A 17,960-nucleotide genomic window follows, 5' to 3' on the forward strand; every position below is an offset into this window, starting at 1 on the left:
TTGGTTGCTCTTTCTCCAATGGTGGTTGCCGTATTTCAATTAAAATTTCACAAGTTTTACGTTCTGGATTTAAGTTAATTTGCCGAAATTTCAATTGCATGGGTTAAATATCATTAACATTTTTCTTGGTTTGATTTGTCTCGGTTTGAGGTAAATAATTCTCACATTTTTGTTAACATGTTTCAACTTATTGATTCACTGATTTTGCGTTTAATATTCCTAGTAACTTCGTCGGGTGCCAACATCTGTTGTGATATTTCAAGTCATTTTGAATTTTTTGTTCCAAGTTCGCGTTCAACTTTCTCTTTTAATGGTTAGTGGGTTTCAGCTAACGTTTTCTCCTATTTTACGTTAAATATTCCAATTAACGCGTTTAAATTCCAGTTCCCAAGGTTAAGTACCAGGTTTGGTTTGTAGATATTTATTTTGGTTACGTTGGTAACCAATTTTGGTTGGTCTTTCTCCATTTTTGGTTGCTGTATTTCAATTATTGTTTCACAGGGTTTGCGTTCCTTATTCCAGTTAATTCGGCAAATTTATAAATATTTTGGTTAAATATCATTAACAATTTTCTTGGTGTGATTTGTGTCGGTTTTGGTTCATAATTTTCACTTTTTGGTTAACATGTTTCAACTTATCGGTTCACTAATTTTGCGTTCGCTATTTCTGGTAAATTCATCAAGTACCAATATTTGTTGTTAGATTCCAAGTCATTTGAATTTTTCGTTGGATATGTTCCAACTTTGCGTTCTACTTTCTCCCTCAATCGTTCATATATTTCAACTAATATTATCTCAAATTTTATGTTAAATATTCCAATTAACTCGTTGAGATTCCAGTTATTAAGGTTTGGTACCAGGTTTGGTTTTTAGAAATTTATTTTGGTTATGTGGATCACCAATTTTGGTTGCTCTTTCTCCAATTGTGGTTGCCGTATTTCAATTAAAATTTCATAGGTTTTACGTTCTAGATTTCAGTTAATTTGCCGAAATTTCAATTGCATGGGTTAAATATCATTAATATTTTTCTTGGTTTGATTTGTCTCGGTTTGGGGTAAATAATTCTCACATTTTTGTTAACATGTTTCAACTTATTGGTTCAATTCTTTTGCGTTTAATATTCGTAGTAAGTTCGTTAGGTACCAAAATCTGTTGTGATATTCCAAGTCATTTTGAATTTTTCGTTGGATCGTTCCAAGTTTACGTTCTACTTTCTCTTTTAATAGTTAGCGTGTTTCAGCTAAAGTTTTCTCCTGTGTTTTACGTTAAATATTCCAACTAATACGTTTAAATTCCAGTTCTAAAGGTTAAGTAGTAGGTTAGAGGTTAGTAGAAATTTATTTTGGTTACGTTGGTAACCAATTTTGGTTGGTCTTTCTCCATTTTTGGTTGTTGTATTTCAATTATAGTTTCACAGGCTTTGCGTTCTTGATTTCAGTTAATTCGGTAAAATTTCAACTACGTGCGTTAATTATCATTAACCTATATCTTGGTTTGATTGTCTCAGTTTTTGGTTAATATGTTTCATTTTTTGGTTCATAGTTTCAACTTATTAATTCGGAAATTTTGCGTTCGGTATTCCTACTAAGTTCGTCGAGTACCAATATATAATGTCATATTCCAAGTAATTTGAATTTTTCGTTGGATCTGTTCCAAGTTTTCGTTCTAAGTTCTCTATTAATGGTTAATGCGTTTCAAGTAACGTTTTCTCTAGTTTTACGTTAATTATTCCTATTCCATCTTCAAATTACCAGTTAATAAGGTTACATATCAGGTTTTTTAATGGTTAATGTGTTTGAACTAACGTTTTCTCTAGTTTTACGTTAATTATTCCTATTCGGTTGTCAAATTTCCAGTTAATAAGGTTACATACTAGGTTTTTTAGAATTTTTTTTTGGTTAAGTGGATCACTATTTTCGGTTGTGGTTTCTCCATTTTTCGGTTGATGTATTTTCAATTGCAGTTGCAAATGTTTTGCGTTCCGTGTTCCCAGTAATTGGATTAAAATTGAATGATGTGGGTTAAATATCTAAAATATTTTCTTGGTTCAGTTCAGTTGTCTCAGTTTTTGGTTTGCTTGTTTTAACTTATTGGTCCACTGGTTTTGCATTCAATATTCCTACTAAATGCCTACATGTACCAATATTTGTATTGAGATTCCAAGTAATTTGAATTCTTCGTTGGATTAATTCGAAGCTTTCGTTCCATTTTCTCCCATAAGGCAGTCGTGCGTGTATATGCAATGAGAGTTTGGGAGTTGATAATTGAGGTAAAATGGATGGAAAATGGTTTCGGAGAGTGAGTTTGGAGACAAAATGTGTAAGAAGTGCGCAATTTTCAGCGAGAGTGAGTGGGGAGAGAGACCTCTAAAAAATTGAGGAGGAAGACAGTGGAAGGAGGGTAGCCGCTATGTTTGGGAATGAGTTATCAAAAGCGTAGCACATGCGGCTAGCCGCGAAATGAAGGCGGGTAGCCGCTATGTTTCTGGAATGGGTTACAAAAAGTGATGTACATGCGGCTAGCCGCGTATGGAAGGCGGGTTGCCGCTATGTTTCTGGCATGCAAGTGAATTCAAGCGGTTAGCCGCTTCACAAGAAGAGGTAAGCCGCAAACTTTGTGTCCATGAGCACTAATTTCTGTAATTATACTTTGAACGAGTATATTCAATTATTTTCGTATAGGTCCTTTTTAGGCGTTTAAAAATAACACGTAAGGAGCTAAAAAACTGAAATCTTGTTGATGTGGTCCGTAAATTTTCAAATACTCATTTTGATTAAATAATTTGCCTTGTAAAATATACAACTTTATACAATGAAAATTGATAATTTGTTATAGAGATTATGAAAGGAAGCCTTGAGCTTTTAAGATACAAAGTCGTGGACACAGTAAAGTGTATTAGCATTAGGAGTATGGAAAAGTGAATTATTTGAGTTGGTACCCTCTTTATAACTCGTCGTACCCTTTTTATAGCTCTCATTGATCATTTATGCCTTGAGCTTGATTTTAGTTAGGGTAGAAAGTTTACCTTTAAATAAATATACTAAATTATCATTTTTTCATGTAATTGTTATCATCAAAATTAATGATTTCTTCGCCATTTAGGCCAACAATTTTAAGAGAACGAAAGAACCAACACTTAAATTGTCAAACAATATTTTCTATTCAAACTATTTAATATAAAAACCAGTAAAAAACTAAAAATTTTAAGCCATTTCACTGTTGTCTCCAACCCCTCCAGGCGTCAAATGAGGCATTTTTGGTCAAATGAACAGAACGAAAAATATTTTTAGTTATATTTATTTATGAAAAAATATTCTAATTTAACGTAAAATTGAGAAGAATTCTTAAGTTTCGAAAAACATACATTGTAGTCTCTGGTGTGTAGAAAACGAGCATTTAAAAAATGGTAAACTATTTGACATGTGCTTTAAATCTATCTATCCAAAGGCTTATTTGTTTAACAAGAACATATTCTTCTCCCCACCTGTTTTCAAATTCTTGAACAAGGTTTTCAAGATCAGAAACCGAAGGGGCCTTTAGTTGGACAAACCTGTAATACTCATTTTATTCCACATAACCAATTGGTGCCGAGTTTAGTTTTTCATTGTCCTTTCTCATTTCCCAACAGCCAAACAACAATTCCAAACCGTCCACCATTTAATCTTGCACTTAAAAAAGAAAAAACTGAAATCAAGTAAAAAGAAAAAACTGAAATCAAGAAAAACAGAAAACTTGTACAGAAGCGTACACATCAATTGATTAACCATTACATGTACAATTTCTTACTAAATAAACACCCTCACATATACAAAAAATAATAGGGCCGTCACAGTTGCTGTACGCCTGTGCAGTAATTGTAATCTTGCCGGAACACACATGTTTGTAAAATAAGCACCCTCAGCCAAAAAATAAGAGGGCCACCCATCAGCTAACCCAGGTTAGTGAACTCGCGGATTCTACAACAACAGTAGTTGCTATACAAAATACCAACAAATGGGGTGGCATCACAAAAAATTTGCCAACCTTTTACCCTAACGTTGCTACAATGCTACAAAATGGTTCGGCAAACAAAAAAAAAAAAAGACTGCACAGTCAACCTATAACTTGCGCGCTTCTTGAATAAGTCGACACCTAATCTTGTTAAGCGGAGATTGCACCAAATAAAGAGCTAGAAGAAGGCGAGCGTGATCCGAGTCATGCTGAAAAAGTTAAAAAAAAAATAACCTTTTTTAAAAAGTCGATCTTCATCTTGCTGATATAAATCCTTATTTGTTAATCTAATACAGAAAAGATATTATACACCAATAAGATACAACTGTACAAACCTGATAAGAGTCATGGACAACAATACAAGGACTATCCATATACTTCATCACATAATAGCCGCAATCAAAATCATTTGGCTGTTGTGGTAGACCAGCTTGACGACAGATTTGAAAATTTAAAAAACTGAATCGATTACCAAAAATTAATGGTGACCTATTACTCCATTTGGAGTCAAACTATGAATGAATTGACATAGATAATGAATTTATGCCTATACTGCATAATGCAACTAATTCTGTTTTCAATTCAACTAAGCACCCTACAAGAAGAGATTACCTTATCGCTTCCAATCCCTCTTTTGGATCTAAGCCACTTCATGAACTTCTTGATCCTTGATTCGTTCCAGAATGTGATGGGAAGTATATTCCTATCGGGCTGAATGTTGTCATATGCAACATTATGGAGATAAAAGATCTGCATGAACAACATGATGGGATGAAGAAACAACGTTGAAATATAACTGCCTATTGGACATAACAATGTCACTATAGCAAATAAGGTAAATGCAACCTGCAAAAAACTTTATGTAAGAATATCAACATCGTGAACGGTTGCAAGCATTAATAAGCTACATAAATAGCTTAAGTGTGCACATTTTTAAAAATAAGTTCAAGTGTTTCATACAACTACAATTACAAATATTATAGATTAAACGGGGGTTATGCACAAAGATTCATAATTTAAAACACAATCAATTGTAAGCAATTACAAGCGCTGTAATTGAGTTATCCACAAACCTTGAAAATCTTGTTGGCTTCATCTAATTGCTCTATTAGTTCCTCGAGCGTGCGGATGCGAATCCCTTTAACTGTTGGTTGGAAAATACGTCGCACTTCAGCAATATGATCACTTGCACCATTAATCTTAATGGCCATACCTCCATCTTTTACGCCCATGATTTTCGAAAACATTTTGGGACAAAGTTCTAATTTCTGACCATGAAGTTCAATTATATTCCTTTCAGGTTTAAACTCATTAACTAACCAATGGCATAACTTCCTCTTCAGCTTGCCACATCTGAGTTCAAGCAGGCTTTCAAATCCTATTTCTCTTATTGCTTTTTTCTTCTCTTCCGATAAACTCTTACCCAGCGCACAAAACCGCTCAGGTACACACTTAGTTTCCACTATTTCATTGTCACCAGAATGTGAGTTTGAATTACCCGAATTACCCATCCTTTCATCTCTCTTTTTGTACCTTGCCTTTTGTTCGGGAGGAAGTTCTTTGTAGGTTTTCCCAATATGTTTTCGTAACTGTAAAAAAGGTAATGCATATGTTTTAAAACATAAAAAACCCACAAAATAATAGATGTACATGCTACATTTAATGAATATACTAACCCCAAGCGTAACAGACAAATCTGAATTTTCACTTCTCAACCGCTTAACTTCTTCAATGCTGCAAAACCATAACATCTAATTAGTGTTATCTGGTATCGGTGTGTTTATTTGTCGATAGGTAAGTCACAATGACTACTTACAAGTAAGAGACAAATCCATAAGTTGAAGACGTTGGAACTGCGTCCTGACCATTTGCTCTTAGAATAGGAGCACCTTTTTTCTGTAAGCCCTCTGGTTGTCGTTTACGCTTTCGTTGCTGACTGTCCATTTGTATTCTTCCAAAAGAAAAATTTTAGATAATTAAGGGAAGGATAATTATTCCATCAATATGTATTATATTTTTTAAAAAAAAAATAGTTCCCCCACCTGCTATTCCATCACTGTACTCCTTGCTTTTTAATCTATTCAACACACCATAGACGATGGAATTCATGCAAATATTATAATTTTATTTTATTTTTGGCTTTTTTTCCTCATTTATACCAATGAAGCACAAGAAGACAAAAATACCAAAGTAAAGATCTTTACCTTTGCCCATGACTAATACCTAAACACACTTCACAATAAATGAATGAAAGAGTGAAAAAAAAATTGAATATAATAAACGGAAGGGATCAATAGCCCTCATTTCTTACTACAAAATTAGCGAAATCTTATTATTTCAACAACATAAAATTTTATGGACATTTATCTTTGCTACATACAGTAAAATCATGACTATTATCGTGTCCTCAACTTAGCATCATACAAACAAATTTCACCGTGAATCAAAGTACAATGCTTAAAAAAAATTATAAAAAAAAAGCATTGAAGGTTGCTGGGAAAGAGGAGTAGGGGCTGATGGGCTGTAACCAATATGACAAAACCCATGAATTATTATAAACACCTAATAAAGGGATGGTATATCAGAGGGATTGATACCTGGAATGTACTGCAGCAAAACAGGGCCCCTGAGAATAAAGAAAATTTTTGCTCAACATTCCAAAAAAACAAAAGAAAATAGAGAGTCTTGTCGGCTCTTTTCAAAAAATTATATTGTTGTAACTTACACAAAATTCCACTTACCACAATCGCAAGGGCCAATTGTAAGATTAAGATAAAGGCCTGCTTGCTGCACCAGCTTCATTAACTTCAGCAGATCAGAATTCCCCTCCAAGTAATACTAAAACCAATTAAAATAAAAACAAAAAATAAAAAATAGCAAAACATATATTGCAGAACTTATTTTAAATATTACCCTAGATTTGAGACTACAAGCAAACATGCCCTCTGATAAAAACAAATTACATGCCATGAATAAAATTATTACAAGTCTACCCAATAAATTGTCACGGTTATAGTGATTACAAACCTTTCCTAACTTCATTTATCTTCACCAATGAAAATAAGTCAACATTTAACATTCTTTCACAGTCAAGTACACCAAGTCTTACAAATAAAGGTTTAAGGTTACAAAGCATAGTTACTTAACATTTATCGTAACGCAGCTTAGACAATTCTATTACGATAGAAAGACATTTGTCTATTTCTTATAAACATGGCAAGAATCACATCCAAGGTCCAGTAAATTCAACAACAACCCCATACAGCATATACCCAGCACATACCCAACTCATTGGCTGATATGCAGCACAAAACGATAGAATATTATCATAAAACCACCACAATATCACTGGATTCAAATATAAGAATAATCGAAATATAATCGTTCAATTACATCATTACCCCAAATCAGGAATACTAGCGAGACTACATTAATTCATGCCACTGGCAGCAGCACATTCTTTAATAAAATCCTTCAAACATCAAAAATCGGCTACATGTCAATCTAGAATTTAAAAGGAAATATACAATAATTTTTTGGAGAGAAGAAATCTCTTTCCACTTATATTGAAGATAATTCAAGAAAATGAGAAGCCCCAATTCGCAGCTCATCAAAACAAACCCCATTACTTGCAGTTGCTTGATGCTAGATAGTGCAACCTCTTTTTTTTTTTTTTTTTCCTTTTTGTGAAAAACATAATCTCAAGATAAAAAAAAAAAAAAAAACACAAGCCCTACCAATTATCTTTCAATTATCAATCCCTGGAAATCATCTCAAAATTTCAAGTAATAATCATAAACTAAACTGAAACTTCAAGCATATTTAAATGACATGATAAGATTTTTTTTCATATATTAAATTAGAGAGAGAGCTCACCGAAGTTGTTGGGAGACATAAGAGAGAGGTACAGCAAGAGAGGTGATTGACGAGAGTGAAAATTTGAAGCTGTGAGTGACGAACTGAAGATGCCCTCGAGAAGTTGAGCGACGAATTGAAGTGAGAGTGATAGATCGAGTAAGCTTGAATAAACGGCACTCCTTCGGCTACATCTTTGCTCTTTGCTGTGATGGGTGGTGAATACTCTTGAATAACAAGTTCTTATCATCCAAAATTCTGGATGTGGGAGAAAACAATAGGAGGGAGAATGCGAAGGCTTTTATTATGATGGAGAGAGAGACAATCCAACGGCTGAGATTTTTTAGTTAAGTTAATTGATGAAATAATTACTGCCATATTCGGTCGCCAAAATGAGTTATCACACATATTAACCATTGGATGTATTTACTTCTATCTAACGGTTGTCATTTTTTTTAATAAAATATTGAATTCAGCTGTATGAGATACAAACGCTGTATTACAAGCGGACCCCATTTTTCGTGAGTGGCGCGAGGTGAGTCAGAGTCGAGTGTCGAGTGGAGCAGTAGAGGGCCAACTTTGCCACATGGCAAAGAGCTATTAGAGTCATCTGGTTGACGTAGCAAGTCTATGTGGGACAAAAATCACTCATCCTATCTAGGTAGTAGGTCCTAAGCAAAGTCGCAAAGCCTGACGTTAGGGAAAAAAAAAATAATAATAATTAGGGAAGAAAAGGGTAGGCAGCAAGGCATGAGCTATGTGATCAACGATCATGGCCGGCGCTGTCACCGTCGTCTCTAACTTCCTATTCTCTCTTCTTCCCGCAAAATCACCACCGCCATCGCGACAATCTAACGTTGTTTCTCTGTCGTCGCCACATTCACCCAAAACGAAATCAAATGGTTGGACCCCGCTGGTGGCCTGTCGGTTTCCCCCAACAAAGATTTCAAGTGACGATGACCTAAGCCTAACGTCGGTGGCGTGGCCTTCGCTGGCAAATGCAAACGTGTTATATTTCTTCAACGTGCAGATAGAAGTCGCCGACGACGAGCCCGAGGAGAAGATAGCGAGGCGGTTTAGGAGTGCGGTGCTGAGAGCTGGTATTATACAAGAGTGCAAGAGAAGAAGATTTTTTGAGAGCGGTCAGGAGAAGAGGAAGCGTAAAGCGAGATCCGCTGCTCAAAGGAACCGAAAAAGGTATTCAGTTTGGGCTTCTGTTAATATTTGTTGAAGAACAACTGCTGATGATTCAGTTTCTTAATTTAGTTACTAGTACACGATCACATTTAGTTTTTTGCTAGGTTTTGATGCTGAATCAATATAAATGCCGTCCACTGGGATCTATTTAGATATCATCAAGTACCTTATGTTATGCTTCCCATTACAATAACAACATAGCAACCCATTGGTGGTTGCTAAAGATGTGCTGATGATATTTGGAAGCATAGTTCAAATGGATTGTTTCATGGTAGAAGAGTAGCTGAATTTTCATGTACTCCTTGGAAGCAATGCTGAGTTTCAAACTTAAAATCTCTCTGGGAAAACGGTCAGGGTGTGTTTTGCTGGCATCTGTTGTTTTGATTATACAATTCTAATATCTTTTATGCTAATATGTTTTCTTATTTTAAAGATTCCAAAAATTAATTAAAAGTCTCCATCTTGATACTTGGCCTATAAATCATGCCAGTACCTCCAATTTTGCTTTGTTTAAACGTCGCTGATCATGTTTGTTGGCACTCTCATATGCATTTTCGTTTTATGTTCTCTTCAAAGAACTAGATGCTTGCTATTGATTTATTCTGTTCATGTCAGACGACCAAAGCCAAAATCTCCAGTGAAACAGAAAACTCCTAAGAAGGAGGGGGACGATGATGAAGATGATAACTGGGAGGTTCCAGATGGTGACATTCCCTATTGCTAACTTCTGATAACAACACACTGAAAATACTTTTTGAGGAATCAGCTTCTGATTACAGATTTAGGTGTAAAGAAAAGAACGTATTTTTGTTACCGACCACACTTTGCTGACTTGCACTGATATTGATATGCCTAAAAAATTAGCTTAGTTGTCATGTTTTGTTGTGTTAGTGTAGTTTCACATTGTTAATAGCACTGACAAGTTGAGCCATTTGTCCTAGTGTATGCGTTCAAATGCGCTTATGGTGTATGGAATTTTAGCTGCTAGATTGTTTGCTACCATTTTGAGCAAAGCTTTGAGCATATGATGTATGAAATGATTGGCTTGTTTTGCTTTATGCGGCTTACAATTGTTGCCAGTAAATACTGCTATTGTTTGTTATTTTTTATTTCCAAGTGCTCTAAATTTACATATTTCATCTCCTGATCTCCATGCTGGATTTCCACACAAAAGAAAAGTGCACTAGCTTCTCTGTTCCTTGAAGGAAGGAGCACCTTGTAAGGTCCAGAACAAAATATCCCTAATACATATGTTGGTTTCAGTGATGCAGAAAATTCTACAGGTGGTTTTACCGCCTTCAACCTAGTTCGATATTTCAGATCTGATTCTTTTATTTGGATCAATGTCTTGGATATAAGCAGAACTGCGGAGCTGAGTTATGAGCTCAAAGCAGAACTGCGGAGCCGAGTTAGAGTTGTGAGAGCAACAGGTTCTCTGCAAGTCAAATTAGTTTAAATATCTAAGTATTGGGTGAAGACTAGAATATGCTGTTGTGAAGAGCTCGAGTAACTCAATACCGAGAATCTTGCCTAACAATATAATAGCAAGCCGAGACAGTAAAAAATGCCTTAAATTGATCAAGACATCGTCATCTGCCATCCTAGAGATTGCAGCTAATATATGCTTCAGCTCCATGCCTAAATCATAACCTTATAAATCATAATGTTTCAAAATAAACCTCAGAGAACTAATCCCTACATATACAAATATGTTAAAGAACTTACATATATTGCATCTAGCGAAACTAATGCAAATCGTACATTGCATCTAGCGAAACTAATGCAAATCAGTTTTCAGAGGAGTTGAGTCTCTCACAAAAGCAATCCAGGTCTTCTGCAGTAAACCAATTCTTTTCCATCTGCAGTGTATTGAAGAGATGAGGAACTCAGTCACTAATACATAAGAACAATCCTGCAGGTGACAAACATGACACAAACAAGAAAACTTACAAAGTATGGATAGTCCTCAAGGTTAAAATTCTCTGGAGCACCCTCTACAAATAGATTAATGAAGTAGAGAACAAAGTTTCCACATTCTTCACCATTTCTTTGCTGTGGCACCTAAAACAAGTATAGTATTTACAGGTGCAAATTCAGAGGGTGTTATGTAAAATTAATTAATAGCTCTTATGATGGTTACCTTAGGCACCAATAATGGAATTCGAGATATCAACTCCTTGGTTTCAGGTCTTTCCTCTGCTTTGTATATGTCCATCACAAACCTTCAAAACCCAGAACGCAGGTTGAACACTCAACTTGTGCAATAAACAGATACAATAATGCTGGTACACAGACACACAAACACACCAAAGAAATAAAGAGTCACATACTTTCTTATATCTGGTTCAAACCGCCAAGGATTTGACATTTCAAGTGAATCAAGCAAAAGCATGCAGGGTGTTCTTGTTTTTGATTCGAAACTCCCGCCAAAGTTGCATAAGATTAAGAGGTTCCAGTGTCTCCTAAAAATAGCATTTTAAGATTATATAATTCCATGCACTGACAAGGAATCAGACAATCAGTTTTCAAGGTGAAATAAAATACACACCAGCAAACTATTGGAACAAGGACATATTTCTTTGAAAAAATATGTTTCCTCTTGATCCATGTCAAAACCTTTGCTTTGCTGGATGGTTTCCTATACAAGTCAAACCATAAAGAGTCGAGATATGTAAAGCCAGCCTTCTTATCCTCAGAGAAGCTCCTCCACAAATTACTGCAAATTTGTACATGCATTCAGTGTAAGGGCAAGTCACAGGCTACAAAATACATTGCAGAAACTAGGGCTTACTCCAAAAGGTGTTCAAATTTTCCAGAATCTAGCTTATTCTTCCTTCGTTTAGTGATCATATCCTTGCACTTAACTGAACTTGAATTCTTGCCCTTAATGAGGCTTGTATTCTTGCACTTAACTCTTCTCTTTGATCGTCTACGACAAGAAAAAGTACCTAGAAAACATGGGGCAGTCAATTCAAAGTTTCTTATCTTCTGTTTAGATATCTTCATCTTTCGAGCATGTAAAAATGCTACTGTATGCAGCCAACATGTCCGATGCTTTGACAAATGACCAGGATCCTCTGCAACAACATTGAACATTAACCCATTAATCTTCTTTATCAATTACCTAATATAATTTCTAAACAATTCAAATATATATGGATGCATAAAATGAATTAAGTTGCTCTATTTGTTGTTCAGAATTTGCAATACAGTCGAACTCAACATAAGACAATGGCGTGACTCTTCGGACAATTTTAGGAAACTTCACTTGGGCTGTACTACTATAAACATATTAATAAGTTGGAATGAAGCAGTTAGCTTAATCATTCAAAACGATAGGCTAAAGAAACTATATGAAGCCATGAGCCATCGAAGTTCTATCAAGTTCTGTGAAGTATAATAATTAACTCTAAAACTGGTCCAGGATCCCAATTTCATCTTGCAAAGCAAAATAAAGAAAGATTTTTATTTTTATTTTCTAGGATTAAAAACAAATTGGGAAATGCATCTGTTTCTATCATTATCACCTAAGATTGTCCAAAATTATTGAAGTAAACAAACAAAAATTCACATATCGTAACCAAATGAAAACCAACCGACCCTCATAAACAACACTATCGACTATCTAGACTAATCTACATTATTAAATTAAAAACTTTCCATATTTTCTCCCGCGTTTTCTCAGCGACCAAACACAGGCCCGTAAACCATCGACCAAACAAAAGAGAGACAATTCAAGGAAGAATAAATTAAAGCACACAAAAAAGAGCGATTTACCAGGAGTTGAAGAGACAATATCTATCGGATTGTTAGCATCACCGCGCTTTCGTTTCCCCATTACTTTAAAAAAAATTATAATTATTTTCTTGGAAGAAAGTACTACTGCTGCATGAAGGAAAATTTTCAACACCCACGACTGAGAGCAGGAAACAGGACTCACGAGAGTGTCTCCGGCATTTTTTCTCTGACGGCTCAGAATTCGATGTGATTTATTTTTTATTCATTAAATTTAATAGATTATACTCACAAACTCTAACTCACCATATAAATATAGAATTGGAAGCCCAGAAGGCTTTCATCTCAAATAACACGTGGATTTTACGTACACATAAAACATTATTAAAGAATACTTTATCATTCTTCAAATATATATTTGGTCATTTTATATAATATGGGGAATTTTCATCAAATAGTAATTTTATAATATCTGAATCACTTATTTTAGGTCTCGTTTGAGATTGGAATTGACGAATTATAATTTAAAAGTTACGAAATTAAAATATTTAATAAATATTAATTTTTGTATCTTAAAAGTTATGTTGATATAATTTTTTATTTGTTGGATAAAAAATTTATAATTTTTTAATAATTTTATTAAAATTATTATTTAAAAATTATATTTACTAAATATTATTAACTTTTATTTTATAATTACAATTTTTTATGGATAAATTAAAAAATATAACAATTCAATTCAAAACATGACCTTAATAATTTTTTAAAACAAATTAAAATATAAAATACGTATTTTTTATAATATATTAAAATAAGTGTTTTTACCTCCTTTACTCCAATAAAGTGAAGTAAAATACTCTCTTACTATAATATTACTCTCCGTCAGTAGCTAAATCTTGGGGGCGGCTTGTAAATTTTGACCAACTTATTATCTCCCTTAATCTCGAACAATAAATGTCTTTGGTTATAAAAATAAGTAAGGATGATAGAAAAGTTGGTTAAATTTATAAATAAACCTCAAATGTTGATTATTTCTTTAAATTTTCGACATAAATTATTGAACTGTTTTTCTGTTTCTAAAATAAAAAAAAAAAAATGGACAGATGATTTTAGAACCACAATTGTTCACGAGCCCATAATTTTTCACGAGCCCAACGAGGGCCCATGCAAGGGCCTGCAAGGGGGATTTATCAGACTAATGGGGTGCATATATATTTTTTTCTTTTTGAAAAGAAGAGGGTGCATATATTAAGATTCATATAAAAGAAAATACCGGGCATAAATTATTTGTAAATCGTCACGGCGACTCTGTATACTGCGCTAGCTCCTTTCTCAAGCAAAGAACCAACTCGGAACGTAACTCAGTGAGTCATCAGCAGCCGAATTAGCCATGGACAGCGAAGGAACTCAGCAGGCGCATCTCGTACTCGCTCACAAGCGCTTCCTTCTTACGCACCCAGACGTTCAAGACATCGAGAAGGTCGGTCTCAAAGGGGAGGTCTTCTCAATGGTCAAAGCCCACGGTACCTAACTCGCCGGATTCGCATACTTATTTCTTCCGAGTAATGCTCTATTTTTTTTTTCAATTTTAATTGTTGCTCTTTTTTTCTGTAGACATGGCCTCGTTTTATGAAACCCTAGTGGCTGAGTCTGTGCTGGAGATGGATCAAAGCGTTCTTGATTCGATGCGTACGAAGATCGAAGACGAGCTTAAGAAACTTGATGATAAGTGAGTGCTATTATAAAATCTCTTTAGATAGCAAGAAATTGTAGGAAATGCAGTGATTGAGGCTTTTACTTTTTTGAATCCCCGCGTGTTGTTTGATTGCTTGATTGCGGAAAGTTTCAATCTCGTGTTCTAAGCTGAAATTAGTGCAACTGTTAGTATTTTTGGGTCCCAATTGATTAATAATTATTAACTCATTGTTGAATAATGAGACAATCTACAGTATTTGTTGTTAACCTGACCGTTGAACATTGTTTTTATGATTGATCTTTCAATGGTTGCATAATGCATCTTAATATTAAACATAGAAACTCAAACTGGAAATTAAGTAGTGGATGCATGGTCTGATAAATGTCACAATGTTGCATCTTTTACTTTTATGTTTTCTCAAATTTTGAGCGGAATGCGCACGTAATTTAAAAATATGTGTGGGTCGGAGGTGTTGGCAGGTTCCATCATTGTTCTTGATGACTGTGAACTTGACCTGTTTGTGTTATTTGAGAAAATTCAAGAAATGAAGTGGTCTTGGGTGATTATATATTCAGAGAATTAAACGAGTCTGTTATATACTAATATGTTTCATTATGAAGTTTTGGGGGCCATATCATTCGTTCTCTATTGTTTACTTGTATGAACAATTGAGCTTTTGACATGGACCATTTCTTGCTCACTAATAGAAAAGCCTATTGTGTATAAAGTCAGTAAATAAGTACTGTGGTTGTTAGCAGGTAATGCTAGACAGCTAGGGATAACTTCTGTTTCTGCAAGATAAATTAAAGGAGAAATGCTGGCCTTAGTTTTGGTTGTTGGATGAAGTATTAGGCCTACTGCTTTATATAAATTATTTGGTTAGCTCATATTACAACGACCATGATGCTTTAGTTTTCTTTTTTATTTATCAGTTAAATTTCTTAGATGTATGTAAGTTTCACGAACTCCATTTGGTTGGTTTCATTTTCTTAGATCATGCTTCATAGCATGTTGAGTTCTTTATATGTCTTTTATGAGCTTTCTTAGTTGATTGTATGTTCTATTTTTGTTGTAATAACTAATATAACACTGAGGTTAACGGGTGGATTTAATTTTGTCATTGGGGTTAATTTTCATGCTCGAAATAGGTGTTTGGATAATGCGCCCCCCCCCCCCCCCTCTGGTCATCTGTGTTTGTTGCTAAGTTATTTGGTTGTCATTTCTTTTGTTATGCCTCTCTCTAGGATTGCTGATGCTGAAGAAAATTTGGGTGAAAGCGAAGTCCGTGAAGCTCATCTAGCCAAATCCTTATTTTATATTCAGATTGGTGACAAGGTTGATAAGTATTATGAATTTTTGTTTCCCTAGTTCTACCTTTTGCAATTATATCCTTTCTATCTGCATGCAATTTTCACATCTGATTTTCCTTGGTGAATTCAGGAGAAAGCATTGGAACAACTGAAGGTAACAGAAAGCAAAACAGTCGCAGTTGGGCAAAAGATGGACTTGGTGTTCTATACACTGCAGCTTGGATTTTTCTATATGGATTTTGATCTTATTTCCAAGAGCATTGATAAAGCGAAGAGGTAAGCATTCAATGAATATCAACTAGATCTTTCAGTTTATTTTTCCTAAAGCACAGTACTCTAAAGTCGATTCTGCGAATTTGACTGTGTCACTTGATGCCAGCCTGTTTGAAGAGGGAGGTGATTGGGAAAGGAAGAACCGTTTGAAGGTTTATGAGGGCTTGTACTGCATGTCCACTCGAAATTTTAAGAAGGCGGCCAGTTTGTTTTTGGATTCCATTTCAACATTCACAACTTATGAGCTATTCCCATATGACACCTTCATCTTTTACACCGTCCTTACAAGCATAATATCACTGGATAGAGTTTCCTTGAAGCAAAAGGTACATGGTGTTTCCACCTAATGATTGTGATATGATTACTTTGTATTTTTTCCCCCGCCTAGAGGCCAATGGATTGCTTGATGCTTATTGTGTCAATCTTACTAATTGTATCTAATGCTGCAGGTGGTGGATGCTCCTGAAATCTTGACAGTGATTGGGAAGATCCCTTATCTTTCTGAGTTTCTAAACTCTCTGTATGATTGCCAATACAAATCGTTTTTCTCAGCTTTCGGTGAGAAGAGATCTGATGCTTGTGCTGTCATTTAGTAAATGTATTCAGAAAAGTAGTTGTTTCTGCTGCCTCCCTGATTTGCATTGCTATTTTATCACCTTCATATTTTCTTGGTTTCGTGTTGATTGACCATTCATATAATATCCAACTTTATGCCTCTCAAAGTAGTTTGTTTTGCTGTGGGTTATTTTCAGCTGGCCTGACAGAGCAAATAAAATTAGACCGCTATTTATATCCCCACTTCCGATATTACATGAGGGAGGTCAGAACAGTGGTCTATTCTCAATTTTTGGAATCTTATAAAAGTGTTACTATTGAAGCAATGGCAAAGGCATTTGGGGTAACAGTGGAGTTCATTGATGTGTAAGTATTTAATCAGATATGATTTGATTTTGTTCTTTTCAGCTATGTCATATTGTGTTAAGGCAGTGTTGTGATTGAGTCAGTATCTTTGTGACCTTTTGGTTAATATAACCCTTTATGGTTCCAGGGAACTATCACGTTTTATCGCAGCAGGGAAGCTTCATTGCAAGATTGACAAGGTTGCTGGTGTTCTTGAAACAAACCGTCCTGATGCAAAGAATGCTCTTTACCAAGCAACCATCAAGCAAGGGGACTTCTTACTGAACCGGATCCAGAAGCTTTCCCGTGTGATTGATCTATGAAATAGATGGTAATTGCTAGGCATGATGCACAATTGCAATCCACTAAGAAATATCCAGAGTAGGGACTCTTCTGTTTGATGCCTTTAGCTGGATGAATGCGATACTCTAGTTGAGATGTTTTTCCTGTGTTCCAAATTTTCTAAGAATTGTAGCTGATTCAAGTGTCATCATTCATTGTTATATGCATTTCTTGGTTGCTTCTTATTGTGCTTAATAGTACTATGCAATATGCATGAGATTCGGTGGTTACTCTTTAACAGACTATATTGACAGCAGTAGAGGACTGAGTTCACATTTCCCTTCAGATAACTAGAAAATCACTGAAATCTTTATTGACGCGGGGACTAAATCAGGAATCGAAATGCAGCATAGCTGTACATTTGAAGTTGAGTTTCAACTGTAACTCTGTAAGCATGGCCAGAAGCCCAAAAGTGTCCTTAAGTCCCAGCATCCAATGCTTTGGTCATGAGAGTGGGTGTGTGTCGGTCCGTCGGTCCGTGCATGCCAGACAACAGGGCAACTGAAATCGATCACTTCACTAGTAGGTCACTTATTCGAAAATGGATATCGTCATGATTACGCAATGCATTATTGTTATTTGGCTCGAGTCTTTGGAAGCACTCAACCGTGATGATGAAATGATACGTACGATACGTGTGAGTGAACGAATGGATTCTATGTA

General features: G+C 35.1%; 4 protein-coding genes across 15 annotated transcripts; 2 read left to right on the forward strand and 2 right to left on the reverse strand.

Annotated features, from left to right (window-relative positions):
- Window positions 1–3,713: 3,713 nt before the first annotated feature.
- On the reverse strand, window positions 3,714–8,137 carry LOC127901034 (uncharacterized). 8 transcript variants are annotated; one of them, XR_008053010.1, is made up of 9 exons: window positions 7,866–8,137; window positions 6,731–6,827; window positions 6,587–6,615; window positions 5,806–5,940; window positions 5,666–5,723; window positions 5,063–5,578; window positions 4,602–4,739; window positions 4,325–4,448; window positions 3,714–4,198 (listed from the first exon to the last, which is right to left on the reverse strand). XR_008053010.1 is itself a non-coding variant. In XM_052436884.1 (9 exons), the coding sequence occupies exons 4-8, from the start codon at window positions 5,931–5,933 to the stop codon at window positions 4,372–4,374; spliced, it is 888 nt and encodes a 295-aa protein (XP_052292844.1). In that variant the 5' UTR covers window positions 5,934–5,940; window positions 6,587–6,615; window positions 6,731–6,827; window positions 7,866–8,137; the 3' UTR covers window positions 3,714–4,198; window positions 4,325–4,371. The 8 variants fall into 8 exon arrangements, 7 of the variants coding, with proteins under 7 accessions (XP_052292844.1, XP_052292841.1, XP_052292840.1 ...); XM_052436884.1 differs by having other exon boundaries at window positions 4,325–4,419; XM_052436881.1 differs by lacking the exon at window positions 4,325–4,448 and having other exon boundaries at window positions 6,731–6,776.
- Window positions 8,138–8,514: 377 nt separating this feature from the next.
- On the forward strand, window positions 8,515–10,497 carry LOC102620819 (30S ribosomal protein S21, chloroplastic). 4 transcript variants are annotated; one of them, XM_052436887.1, is made up of 2 exons: window positions 8,515–9,041; window positions 10,305–10,497. In XM_052436887.1, the coding sequence occupies exons 1-2, from the start codon at window positions 8,617–8,619 to the stop codon at window positions 10,495–10,497; spliced, it is 618 nt and encodes a 205-aa protein (XP_052292847.1). In that variant the 5' UTR covers window positions 8,515–8,616. The 4 variants fall into 4 exon arrangements, with proteins under 4 accessions (XP_052292847.1, XP_052292849.1, XP_052292850.1 ...); XM_052436889.1 differs by lacking the exon at window positions 10,305–10,497 and adding an exon at window positions 9,135–9,473 and having other exon boundaries at window positions 8,519–9,041; XM_052436890.1 differs by lacking the exon at window positions 10,305–10,497 and adding an exon at window positions 9,146–9,473 and having other exon boundaries at window positions 8,520–9,041.
- An 83-nt stretch (window positions 10,498–10,580) lies between these two features.
- On the reverse strand, window positions 10,581–13,066 carry LOC102621283 (probable ubiquitin-like-specific protease 2B). Of its 2 annotated transcripts, XM_006476909.4 has the most exons (7): window positions 12,819–13,062; window positions 11,833–12,118; window positions 11,590–11,757; window positions 11,372–11,503; window positions 11,182–11,263; window positions 10,992–11,102; window positions 10,581–10,900 (listed from the first exon to the last, which is right to left on the reverse strand). In XM_006476909.4, the coding sequence occupies exons 1-7, from the start codon at window positions 12,877–12,879 to the stop codon at window positions 10,829–10,831; spliced, it is 912 nt and encodes a 303-aa protein (XP_006476972.2). In that variant the 5' UTR covers window positions 12,880–13,062; the 3' UTR covers window positions 10,581–10,828. The 2 variants fall into 2 exon arrangements, with proteins under 2 accessions (XP_006476972.2, XP_006476973.2); XM_006476910.4 differs by lacking the exon at window positions 11,372–11,503 and having other exon boundaries at window positions 12,819–13,066.
- Window positions 13,067–14,043: 977 nt separating this feature from the next.
- LOC102621774 (26S proteasome non-ATPase regulatory subunit 6 homolog) lies at window positions 14,044–17,480 on the forward strand. The gene is made up of 8 exons (XM_006476911.4): window positions 14,044–14,299; window positions 14,391–14,505; window positions 15,717–15,807; window positions 15,913–16,058; window positions 16,162–16,381; window positions 16,505–16,613; window positions 16,808–16,976; window positions 17,104–17,480. Exons 1-8 carry the CDS (start codon window positions 14,167–14,169, stop codon window positions 17,276–17,278), a joined length of 1,158 nt encoding a protein of 385 aa, XP_006476974.2. The 5' UTR covers window positions 14,044–14,166; the 3' UTR covers window positions 17,279–17,480.
- Window positions 17,481–17,960: the final 480 nt, after the last annotated feature.

The sequence above is a fragment of the Citrus sinensis genome, chromosome 3 (genome assembly GCF_022201045.2).
Source record: "Citrus sinensis cultivar Valencia sweet orange chromosome 3, DVS_A1.0, whole genome shotgun sequence".
In the NCBI taxonomy this organism is placed as follows: Eukaryota; Viridiplantae; Streptophyta; class Magnoliopsida; order Sapindales; family Rutaceae; genus Citrus; species Citrus sinensis.

Excerpts from the sequence above, each read along its gene's own strand:
- LOC127901034 (XM_052436881.1), bottom strand. The coding sequence starts at position 5,933 with ATGGACAGTCAGCAACGAAAGCGTAAACGACAACCAGAGGGCTTACAG. Across the intron at positions 5,724-5,805 it reads TATGGATTTGTCTCTTACTT|CATTGAAGAAGTTAAGCGGT; the intron begins GTAAGTAGTCAT and ends ATGGTTTTGCAG. Across the intron at positions 5,579-5,665 it reads ATTTGTCTGTTACGCTTGGG|TTACGAAAACATATTGGGAA; the intron begins GTTAGTATATTC and ends CCTTTTTTACAG.
- LOC102620819 (XM_052436887.1), top strand. The coding sequence starts at position 8,617 with ATGGCCGGCGCTGTCACCGTCGTCTCTAACTTCCTATTCTCTCTTCTT. Across the intron at positions 9,042-10,304 it reads GCTCAAAGGAACCGAAAAAG|TGATGCAGAAAATTCTACAG; the intron begins GTATTCAGTTTG and ends TGTTGGTTTCAG.
- LOC102621283 (XM_006476909.4), bottom strand. The coding sequence starts at position 12,879 with ATGGGGAAACGAAAGCGCGGTGATGCTAACAATCCGATAGATATTGTC. Across the intron at positions 12,119-12,818 it reads TATTGTCTCTTCAACTCCTG|AGGATCCTGGTCATTTGTCA; the intron begins GTAAATCGCTCT and ends ATGTTGTTGCAG. Across the intron at positions 11,103-11,181 it reads TTCCATTATTGGTGCCTAAG|GTGCCACAGCAAAGAAATGG; the intron begins GTAACCATCATA and ends TACTTGTTTTAG.
- LOC102621774 (XM_006476911.4), top strand. The coding sequence starts at position 14,167 with ATGGACAGCGAAGGAACTCAGCAGGCGCATCTCGTACTCGCTCACAAG. Across the intron at positions 16,059-16,161 it reads AGCATTGATAAAGCGAAGAG|CCTGTTTGAAGAGGGAGGTG; the intron begins GTAAGCATTCAA and ends ACTTGATGCCAG. Across the intron at positions 16,614-16,807 it reads ATCGTTTTTCTCAGCTTTCG|CTGGCCTGACAGAGCAAATA; the intron begins GTGAGAAGAGAT and ends GGTTATTTTCAG.